This window comes from Parasteatoda tepidariorum, chromosome 7 (genome assembly GCF_043381705.1).
Source record: "Parasteatoda tepidariorum isolate YZ-2023 chromosome 7, CAS_Ptep_4.0, whole genome shotgun sequence".
Taxonomy (NCBI): Eukaryota; Metazoa; Arthropoda; class Arachnida; order Araneae; family Theridiidae; genus Parasteatoda; species Parasteatoda tepidariorum.
In genome coordinates, this window is record NC_092210.1 from 31,021,541 (window position 1) to 31,034,113 (window position 12,573).

General features: G+C 30.4%; 1 protein-coding gene across 1 annotated transcript in view; it reads left to right on the plus strand.

Moving 5' to 3' along the window:
• Positions 1-1,159: 1,159 nt before the first annotated feature.
• Positions 1,160-12,573, plus strand: part of LOC107457083 (uncharacterized) — an 18,878-nt gene continuing 7,464 nt past the window's right edge. The window contains exons 1-2 of the mRNA XM_016075142.4: positions 1,160-1,342; positions 11,877-12,015. Of these exons, the coding sequence (XP_015930628.1) occupies positions 1,228-1,342; positions 11,877-12,015 (254 nt within the window). The 5' untranslated portion in view covers positions 1,160-1,227. The remainder of the gene's footprint in view (positions 1,343-11,876; positions 12,016-12,573) is intronic.

Consider the following 12,573-nt stretch of genomic DNA (forward strand, 5'->3'; position numbering starts at 1 on the left):
CCTTACAAAAATGTCTGTCGATTTATATTACCGAAAAATTATATCTAAAGACAGATCATAACCAGGTAATGTATCAATTCGATCATTAAGTTGATTCGAATTTTTATTTATTAAATCCAATTTAATTTATAAATTCGACAATTAAGTTGAATATCAATTTTATTTACAAAATGCTGAAACATTATAAAATAATAACTGAAAAGTAAAAGCATGTCTAGAAAATAATCATAAAATGATTTGAAAAGAGACAAAATTATCATACTGTAGACAAAACTAGAATTTGAAATGTCATTTTTAAACCGCTAATGATTAAAATAAAAAACAGAGAAAAACTGTTTTGTGAAAAATAGCTTCAAACCATCAAATATACGGGGAAAGTCTCTAATTTTTTTACATATCATTAAAGTGAGTACATATTATTATTAAAGTAATTATTAAAGCGAGAATTTTTGCAGTGCGCGGGTGACTTTTAAAAACAGAAAAAAAATCTGTATTTCTTTTTAAAAAGTTTTTTCGTAAAAAAAAATGTTTCTTTTTTCTGCATAATTTATACTTATTTTTAACTGTGAAGAAACTCAAAAATACGTTTTTCGACTACAATTTTACTGAAAAATTTGACTCAATTTTTCTAGATATTGAAATAACATGCCTTTTTACAAAAAAAAAATCAATTAGCAGCAATCGTATCAAACTGCCAAGTTTTGAGTGATGGAGTAAAAGAAAATAAGAATTATGAACACGTCGTTCATAAAGATTAAATTAGAATAGATCTCACACACGAGAAATTAGGCGTGTAAATTAAAGCTTAAAACAAATGACAAAAGAATTAACTTGCTCTTTTTATTTATTTTACTTTCAATGACCTATTTGCGAGAGTAGTCTCAATTAGGACAAGACGCCGCGCTCTCTTTTGAAAAGAACAAAAGTGACAAACTAACAATCACCTAGCAATCTTCCTTAGTATAAATAACTACACATCGTACGATTCACCTGTCGTGTATCAGAATTCATCACTGAATATGTTAATTTCAATCAAAACTGTGATATATCGTGCATAGCGGACGTCTTTGAGACATATTTTTATATTTATGAATTCTCATCATTTCTGCATCGGATACTGTCCTATCAAATCATTCTTGGGTATATTAGAATAATAAAGGTAAGAATAATGTTTATAGAAATTATTCAGTGCCGGTCGAAGCATCACGTGACCAGAAACGTCATTTTATGTGGCTAGACGCCAAACTTTCTTCAATTGGCATTAATGTGCAAAGATCTCAGATTAACTCGCATGTAAACATGGACACATGGTGGATAATTTCTACTATTGTTATGTTGACAGGTAAGTTAAACTTTTTCTATTAAAACATTGCAGTGTTCATATTTTTATTATTTTACTTGCATAAAAGCACTCTCATTTTAGTAAGATTAATTTGCTTATTGATATTTAATTTATCCAGGGAATTATCAGTTATTGTCCCTAATACATTTCAAATTGTTTGAACTAAAAATTTTAACAACAGAAAGAAATAGAAAAACGTTTTTGAGTGTATTATTGTTCTGTATATAACAATATTAAAATATATATCGTATAAATAGCAATATTATATAACAATTAAAATTACTCTGTATATAACAATATTATAATATATAGAACAATATATATAACAATTAATATTGCTCTGTATATAACAATATGAAAATTTAATTTATGAAATTCGAAACAACAAAAATTTACTGTATAGAAATTTTTACTCCAAATGGAATTACAAAATTTGAAATTGTATTGTTTCGATTTATTTCGCAAGTTTTCAGAATGCATATTAATATTTAATATCAAGATATATTAAAATCTTCCGTTAATCTACCTTTTAATTTTTTCCACTTATATTTTTTTACAATCTTACTTATTTTGAATAAATTAATAAGCTTAAAATTTACGTCTTAGATTTCAAGAAATGATACATTTATATTCGAAATATATACAAATATTCCCTCATGTGTATAAGTGAAGGGTTAAAAATTTTTTTTGAAATAGGAGCAAAATAGTGACGCTATCAAAATCTGAAGAACCAATAGTGAGGAAAGCAAGACGAACTTGGAAACTTTCATTCTAGATTTAATATGAATGTTATATTTATATTCGAATCACATAAAAATATTTAATCACGCATATAAATTAAGAATTGCAACATATTACTTAAATGCAGAAATAATAACAACGCTATAGGAATCTAAAAAGTCAAAAGTAAGGACAGCGGGTCTGAAATCAGAAAATTTAGTAGAAGATCCTAAAGTTTTGCTGGGGAATCAAACTGATTTTAGAAAGAGAGAGAGAAGAAAAAACTTATTAAAATTTTTAAAACAAATAAATTAATATTAGAAAATGCAACAACAAAAAGCCATAATCTCGTCATCAGCTCATACGGTTATAACCGCAAAAATAGTGCTTTCTGATATTGTATTATTATAGACAAGACAAAATATACCAAAACAATAGTGTGAGAGAAAAAAATAGATACCGATTTATGCACAAAAATTTTTATCAAGTAAAAGTATCACAAACATGGAAAAATTCAAGATAAAACACAAATGGGAACACATAAAGCGAGAAAGGATATCATGTACAACTAACAAAAATGATTTAAAAATATTTTTATAACACAGTTGCTAGGTTACAAAATATGAAATTAATGTGTAAATAGAGGGTAGAGAGATATATTTTTGAGGCTCGTTCATACTGGAGATTTAGCAAGTTATTCATATACCATACACGCCGGCCAGGTTGCCGAGCGGTTAGCGCGTTTGACTGCGAAGCCAATGGCCGCGGGTTCGAATCCCGCTCTGGGCATGGATGTTTCTCTCTCTTGTGTTGTCCTCTGTTGTGTGTGAATGTGGCCCACCCTATGAACGAGTTTGTGGTGGTGGGGCGTGGGCAATGTTACTCGCCGGCGTGACTTTGGTTCACAGGGGCCCACTGGGTAACGCGAAATGAGCAACACCTCTGGCATCTTCTAGGGCGAAGCGATTAAAGTTCAGTGCCTGCCATTCGAGAAAAAATAATGTACTGAATAGTTTAAAGTTTATAACTAATAAAAGGCCCCATTTTAAAAAACATTTTAATTCGAAGATTTTTAAAGAAATTCTTATTGTAAAAAAATTATTATTATAGAAAATTATTATTAAATAATATTAATTATTTAATTTAATATTGAAAGAAGTTGTCAGTTAATTATAAAATTTTGAACACGTATTTGCACGAATTAAATTTGCATATGGCAAATAAAATATCAATGCTGATAACTAAAAGACTTTTATTGAATCATATACATACAGAAGAGAAACATGAATTACTCGTTTTGCACAGATTTTTAGGCTCGGATTTGATCTGAATGGATTTGCACAAGGTAAAAATGTATAATAGCAAAGCCTTTAGGAAACTTATTTATAATAACATACAACTAACTCAATGATTTTATATAGAATTTAATTACTTTAGTTGAGTATCCATTATTTTGAATACCAAAATCCGGGCTAAAAATCTGTGCAAAGCAGGCATTTCATTTTTCATTCTCTCTCTTTTTTTTCTTAAATAAATGTTAATTTTCTAAAATCATTAAAATTTTATAATTAAATATCAATTTTATTAATTATAAACTTCTTTAAATTGCTCAGTATCATATTACCGTGCGCACATCCATTTTTGGGCCAGTCCTTGGTAACTAACAAATCAAACACGCTTCAGTACTGCAGTATAAGAACGCGCTATAAAACAAAATCCCTCTATTTAAGCTTTTAGCTCAATTTGCGCTTCGGTTTTCATTTTTTGTAATCTAGCAATCTAATTACGAGTATATTTTAAATAAATCTTGAAAATTCACTCCATTTTCGGATATAATCACGTGGACTGATAAAGAGCTATTTCATTATTCTGAGCTATTTCATATTAATTTTTTCCATGTTTTCCATGAGAGGGAGAGAGATTTTGAGTATGAGTCCTGAAAATCAAGCGCAGGTCTTTGGGCTATCACAGCAGGGGAGTCATCCCCTATGCGATTACTTCGAATACACCTAATGCACACTCGTCTTTTGAAGCTACACAGTTAATAAAAGTCAGAAGCTTATGTAGGAACAGATCTTATACTTACTTCCTCTTGGTGACAAATGACGCTAGATCTCAAAATCTATACAGCAAAAAAATAAAAAAAATGAAAAAAACATAAAGATTGGTTGCAGTAATTTTTCTCTGAATCTCTGACTCTATCTATTTTACGTTAACCTCTGATCTGTAAATGAAACTATCAACTTTATCAAATTTATACAGTCCAATTTCTAAGTTAAGGAAATGTAAAGGTTCTATTTGGTATAAACCATAAATTTAGTTTTTTTTTTTTTTATTATTATTATTAGGTTTGCTTTCTTTAGTTCTCTTTCTAAATTCGTAAGTTTAACCTTATTTAAGTTGATCCTTAATTATAAGTTATACTTTATTTAATTATTGGGCACCAGGTAAGATTTTTCAGGCGCCGTGGTCACTGGACTGCCGAATATCACTGATATAAATATTTAATTTCAAATAAACTAGGTTATAATTTACCACTTTCATGAGCATATTTGTCCCGCAGTGGACTGATCGTTAAGACACGGTTCCCAGCAGATCACCGAAGTCAAGCATCACTGACTGCGGTCAGTGTGCGGGTGGGTGACCACTTGGATCAGTCTGCATAGGGACCGAGGGAGTGCGGTATTGGTCCTCGTTAAACTGTGCCACCGTAAAGTGCTCGATTTCGCGCGCAGGTCGTCGGGCTACCGAAGCGGAATCCCCTCCGCAGAGTATCAAAATCGTGATGGCATGTCTTCGGATCATCCTCCGGGATGTTTCCCAGACCGTCGCCAATAGCTCATTGTAACTAGTGCGACGTAAATTAACAACAACATCAATCATGTGCATATTTAATTTTTATTTTATAACCGTTGGTGAACAGTTGACCCAATTTCGGATTTACGACTACTGATGTTTAACTCCGTAACTTTTTAATTTTGAACCCAATCCAGAAGACAAGGGAACTCCTGAATCAAGCATTCGGAGTTACCTTACTGGAGGACTTTTTGATTGAACTAAACCGCATTTTTGCGTCACATGAGGAAAAAAACATCAAAAACCTCCCACGGTTAGCCTGAGGAAAAGGGGATTCTAACCCATGATTCGTCTACCACTGAGGACAGTTTACGTCACATTATGGTCAGTGCAAGCGGGGTTCGGAATTCGTATAGACCAGTTGGATTCGAAACCGGGTCACCTCATTAGAAGATGAACGTTCTATCCTCTTAACCACTGTGGCTCCTCAATTGTGTATTCAAATAACATCTTCCAGAATACTAAAAAGTTTTAATTTGCTTTTAATAACTTAAGTAATTATTTGTGCACCTTTATCAAAATTAAATTCTTAGTTTTATCTATTAGAAATGAATGATTTAGAACTAGTTTCAATTGGAACTTGTTGAAAGAAAAAAGATAAAATATATAGCTGTGTTCGTATAAATGTGATTAAATAAGCAGTGATCAATATTTAAGAAAAAAATCAAAAGACATTTACTAAATCTGTAAATAATAATTCGGAACAGTAATGGAGCTTATATATTGCGGCGTTCCGATTAATTTCCAGAAAGCTAAAGAGCAAATTTCCTACTTCCTTCCTTTTCCGGGACAATTTAGATTTTTTCCCTTCTGTTTCACAAGTGCGTGCATCTATTAAATTCATGACATGAATATATTCCATGATTTTCTTAATTCATTTACGCTTCGTTTTTTCCTTTTACTTTGGTAACTGAACAATTAATCAACTAAAAAAATCATTCACAATTACAAGCTTTGTTTTCCAATGATTTCAAATTTTCTTTTTAATTTCTTTGTGATTTAAGTGTCCCTAATCAGGTAGTTTAAAGAAAAAATCTTTATATTTTTAATCATTAGTTTTAACGCTTGAATAATTTGGAAAAAAAAATTATATACATGTACATGTACGTGTATGTGTATGTGTGTATGTATGTGTGTATGTATAGATGTCTCTGTATAGATGCATATGTATATATATATGTGTGTATATATATATATATGTATATGTATATGTATATGTATATGTATATAGTAATTTAGCTATTAATATAAGTCAGTACATTAGTTAAATTTCGTCTACGGGATGTTCGCACTTTCGCTAAGTAAACACTGGTTCTAAGATCCCGAGGAGCCTCATTACCAAGGTCCACTCTATTTTTATATTTTTTTCTCAGACATAGTATATATTATGTTAAAATCAGTTTTGGATTTCGTGCAGTATAGCCAATGCCAACTCTTGAGAAATTAATTTCAACTTTTAACTCGAATTGTTTAAAATTTGTTCAGTTTGGAGACTTCTGGTTTTTGTGAAATGTCATTACATCAGATAATCCAGCTCATTAACTATAAATAAAGCAAAGTTCAGTCATAACAACCATTTTGGATATTTGTGACTAACAGTACTATTGTCAACAAAGAGAGTTCTTTATAACATCAAACTTTTATTCTTGTTAAAAATTTCGCTCTTAATGTTTAATGCAAACCAGAATAATTTTAACTATAGCTCATTTTTGCTTACATATCACTCACTGCATTATGCTTAATTCAAACTCACGCATGCAAATACAGCCCATTTGAAATGGGCTGTATTTGCATGCTTATTCTGGTATGTAAAGAAAAACAATCCGAAAGATGTGGTCAACAAAATATCTTTATTCTTCATTTTGTGTTGTTTTTTAATTCGACTTGTGATTTTTCACTATAAGCTCTCTCATTATTGGCAAATGTTGTCTTTGCGTGTTCTCGCTCTTTAAAGAATTCATTTTACGATCTGCCGTAGGATAAATACTAGAAGAATGTCGTGGAATATGAAATCTAATATTGTATTATTTCTCATATTTGAACACACTTGCTCTTTTAAGGCTTGTTCTTTGTGCATTCTCAGTAATAATACTGCCACATTTGACGATTCAACAATCCTTGAATTGTATTTCCTTAATTTTGAGAATCATTTCGTCATCGTCACGAAATCACGCGATTCGTGACGAAGCGCGAACTCTCAAATTAATGATGAAAATGTTTCCTTATTTCCGAAACCTCATCGTAGTGCATTGTAGGAGATTAACTAGGTGAAAGAAAAAAAGGGACGATGAAACCGAATGGTCTTGTATGTTTTTCAAAGAGTTGGCCTCGAACCTCGAAGATCCCGGGTTCAAATCCCGCTGTGGACATGAACTTTCCTGTGTTGTTTGAGCGACAGTGACCCACTTATATGGTGCCTACGGTAAAGTGATTATTAGGAAAGTTCAATTAATTGGGAACAACATATTTTTTTTTCTTGGAAAAAAAACTGGACTGACGAAATATTTCTTTAATTTTGTCTGAATTTGGCTCCTAGAGGAAGGAACAAGAGTTATTTCTGCAGTTTGGCGAAATGTTTGCTCGGAGCATATACCAGAAAGCTCTTTCGTCAAAGGCAAAGAGAATTTCGTGAAATATGAGTATCCATTATATACATTTTATGAATTAACAATTTCATCAAATAAAATATGAGTTCTTATAGTCTTTGTAAATAAAATAGGCCTTTCCATTCTATACAACTTTCCCGCTTTCTACACTTTACCACTGTCCGTTACCATGATAATCTCATTTTTTCCAACGTCAGAGAGTTGTTATAAATAATACCATAGTAAAATTATGTCATTATTATTATAATAAAATTTTACTTACTATACATTATTATTAACATTATAATTATTATAACATTATAATCATTAAAAAATATTAGATTATAATAGCAATATACAGTTATGAGTTATATATACACCTTAACTGTTGAGTGAACAAAAAAAGGAGCGTTGCTGCCTGTTACATCATTACCAAGATTATGAAGGTAGAAAATGTGACCTGAAAGGCCAATTTTAATTACAACGATTAAAATAGTTAGTCATGATTGGTTGTTAGATTAAGTTTTTGCTTTGATTTTCCTATGCTATGCAGTTTTTCTAAAACTATAAACATTTATAAGGTACTTTTTATACATTTTAAAGTTGCAACTAGACTGATTCTCATAAAAATAAGAAATTTAAGAAATATTCATTGATTTAAATAACTTTCATCTTGGTAAAAAAGCTATCTAAACTAATGTTATTTTGAAAAAAATTTCCTTTCAATTTTTAAAAAAAATATGTCTGTATTAAAGCTCAGTCAATTCTTTTCTGATAATATATATGAATATATATTTGCCGTTTCGTTTCACGTCCTTTTTTTGTATTTACTTTAAAAGTTTTCCTTACTGCTTTTTATTTTCCTTGGTAAATGAACTTCCAAAATATCTATATGTGTTCTTAAGTTTTGTAAAGCACTTGTCATACGAAACAATTTTACTTTTCACTCTTTGTACTCAAAAGAAATTTCAAAACCTCAAAATACTACACAAATTTTCTAACAATTTATTTAGAGCAAAGTACTTCACTTGAAAGTTATGCTACATTTTCTAAGTTTATTTTTTCATCGCTATCGTATTTGAAAAAAAAAGAACATTTCCAATGAAAGTAAATGATGCATTTAACACTTATTCAAACATTTTTTTCTGGAAATCATTCGTTTGTAACTGGTTCAGATGCGGTCAACACCTTTTTCTTTTCTTAAATTCCTCAAATAAGATATGTGGAATAAAAATGGGCATAATTTTTTCAAGGATGCTGTTCTAACAGTATCATAAAGTTCAGTATGAGATTAGCTTGAAGTAATCGAACACCCAAGGAAAGAACGACCACCTGCTGATTCAATATACAATGTTTAATACCATACTGTCTTAGTCAGATATGTGTTCCTTCCGGCTTAATATGAAAGTTAAAAACGTGTTTGTTGTACTATGTTATCAAGTAACGATTACTTAATATGGGTTTTTGAAGCTCGCTCACCAAAACATAAATAAATAAATAAATCACAGTTTAAACGCTTTAAATTCGAAGCAAAACTATTATTTATCAAGGTGGAAAAATTATTTTATGAAATATTATTATCAATAATTCCAAAACTAACTTTTTTTCAGTACAAGATATTGCTTAAGATTTTTTTTCGCAGAATATTTACATAGGTGATATACTGTTAATACATATATTGGGAAGAATTTTTTTTTTAAATTATGAACTGAGAACTTCTATTTTTTAAAAAAGGTTCATCCTTTAAGAGCAATTATCTTTCATAACTCAAGCACTATTCCTGCTAATGCTGATATGTTATCACAGTATACAACTGATATAATCTGAAATGTCCCCAAAAAGCTTCAAAGCATAGTTTCTTAGAAAAGGTCAGTTTTATCATCCATATATATATTTCTCTTACACTGAGACAAAAAAAAGCCTCATTACAACTCCCCGAATGGCAACGCTAGAAAATCGACCAATGATTGCTGCTAAGAATGTCACATGCCAAATCTAGCTGAGGCGGCTCTACATATAGCGCTTTTAAAAACGGAAACTGAAATAACCAGAGAGAGCATCAGCTGCGGCAATCTCATACTATTAAGCTAGGCAGAAGTGAGTAGTCTTTGTCGATGGATCTCTATTTTAGTATTTTGTCGAAAGCGCTTTTTTTCACGAATTTATATATTACGAATTTATTTGACGATTTTTGATTTATATCGCGAATTTATTTGTTTTATTATTGTTTATAGTTATTCATTGAAAAATGAGTCTCAGTTGTGCTGTTACGCTTTAAGATTTTATACTATAGCACATTTCTAATAGGTTTAACGAATTACATGTCATTTATTTGAATTCAAATTTATTTTAATGACTTAGTATTTACTAAAAAGATGCAATTTTTTTAAAAAAAAAAGTTGTTATATGGATTTGAATGATTGTTTTGAATTCTTAGAATTTTGTGCATTTGTAATGTACCTAAGTTAGTAGCGAGCTTGGTTTGCGAGGCAAACTATATAAGATAGCGTAGCAATTTTCGGGGGTTGGCAAGCGTTAGCGAGCAGGGGGCGCAGGCCACTAGTTATTGCTGTATGTGTTAAAACACGAACTGGAGCTGATTAAAAACACGACTGAAAATATTAAAGCATGAACTAGAACATGATTAAAACACAACTCTGTTTGAAAAAACTACCAATACTATTGGTAAAAACTTAGCAACTCTTAATAATCTTAAACCCAACAGTTCTACCCAAAAATAAACATCATACTCAAGAACAAATCAAAAACTGAAAAACGTCGGTGGCGTAACTAGATCTCTTAAAAAATACAACAATAACGAAGGCGCAACTAGATCACCCATCGTTTTGTAATTTATTATCGTTTTCCAATGCCAGAAAAATAAATGATCTAGTTCATCGCTTTTAACATCATGCCCTACCTACTCCCCGTGAAATGAACAACGAATGAATTACTTATGTTTTTTTTGTAGTTTCTGCGATTGTTTTTGTCTTGCGTATTTTTTTCAATTGTTTCTTCCTTATATAAATTTACAAATATATAGATGTTTCCAGATACTAGGGAACATTTCAAACTGAAACAGCGAGCTTGGTTCAAAAAGCAAATCCAAAAAGAATTGCTTGGTTATTTTCGGGGATAGGTGAACGTTAACGAGTATTGAGCGAAGGCTACTACTAGTATAAAAATCCCCTGAAGCTCTTTTTAAATAGATAATTTTAAGAAATATTGCCCTCTAAATAAAAATGATTAAAATCAATTAGTAATTGGGTACGTGCAACTAATCACATGGCTGGGTCTAATCACGAGGTTGTGCATGATATGTTAATATTACATTCTTAAGACTTGGATTTATTATTACGCTAATTCAGTTTTAGAATTTGATTTAATTTGATACCTGCAAGCGATATCACTCGCGTATGTCGAACCTGATTGGCTGACCCACGCATGACGTCTCATTCAAAAATCCAATCCACCATTTTTTTAAAACATTTTTCATGAGCCTGGGCAATATAGAATTGGAACAACTTTTCAATTAAATGTTTTATTTTCGCAAAACTGTGGTTCTTCTTCAGAATGACATTATGCATGCTTTTCGTTGCTAGCACACAGCGTGCTTTCTAAAAGCAAGCAAAATTCAACCCATTATTCATGAATAACTGATACAAACTAAAAACAATCTAAAATGGTATACTATTCAGTAAAAAATATTATTTATTACTACAGAACCTCAAAAAGGAAATTAAATCGGCATCGGCGTACATTGTGCAAATTTAATCACCCTGAATTACTTTTTATTAATGATCGCCGGATTTTTAGGAATTAAGTGCCTAAGTGCCAAATGAACTAATTGGTGAAAACTTGTTCAGGCTTTCTATTTTCGGTATCTTATAATATTTTGTGGCTTATTTTTTCCGATTAATAAATGGAGCATTTAGATTTAATTATCTTGTTTTTGTTCTTTGTCAAGTTTTAAATGTTATGCTACCTTATGTTCTGTAGCGTCGTTTCTTAGATTGGCTGATACTCCATGTGTCCTTTCGAGTAGGATTATGTACACTGAATAGTTAGAGCAGAGAAGAATTCTCCTCAACTAATGTTATTTTTTCTCATTTTTCTTATCAAGAATACTAATTAATTTACTAATTTTCTATAGATATTTATTTCTCTTTAGATAATGAATTTTTCCTTTGCAGTATACCCTTTTCTATAGTATATTTATATGATTCCAAATTTAATGCTTATTAACACTGAAATTTTTAAATATTTAAATTTGTTGCATTAAATAAATGAAAATGGAATTAAGTATTGTTACGTAAAGTAGCTTCAAACCCCAAACATTGCAATCGACATTAATTCAACATTTTTTTTGACAGAATGGCTGCAGACTGTTGATGGACACGATTGCAATTCCAGTGAATCTATTGCTTGTCGAGATGAGCTGGACAATTTGATGTTATTCGGGAGACAAAAAAATTACATAGAAGATGAGAAGCACTTGGATGAGCAATGCAGGTGATTCTTCAAATTTTCCTTACATTGGTTGTAATTTCTTTAAAAAAAAAAGCAACAAAGCGATTAAGTTTTAAATTTAGAAAAAAGGAGCTTAGAATAACAATGGCAGTTTCCAATTAAAGCCCAGTTTCAGTAAAATAACGTATGATTTGTAATAAAAGTTATAAGTACGGGAAGTACTCTTTGTACAGAATAATTAAATTTTACGACTTAGAACCGTTGATTTTTCCCGAATAATTAGAATGGTAACAAAATATATGCTTTAAAATATCTAAGTCTTTAAAAAAAATCGAAAAATGTATATGGGTCATTCTCACAAAAACAGTCATTTTCATGTCCCCAGTATATTTTATGTTTGTTTTACAACTTACGAAAAAAAATTTTCAGGGAAAGTGTCCTTCAGAATGCAAGCTAACAAAAGAATAAAAATAAAATTATCAATTTTTATTTTTTATTTATTTTAGGTAATTAAAATATACCAATATGTCATTCCCTCACTTGTCCCCACTGCTGATTTAAAAAAAGAAAAAAATTGTTTCTGAAATAAGAAATTTTTTT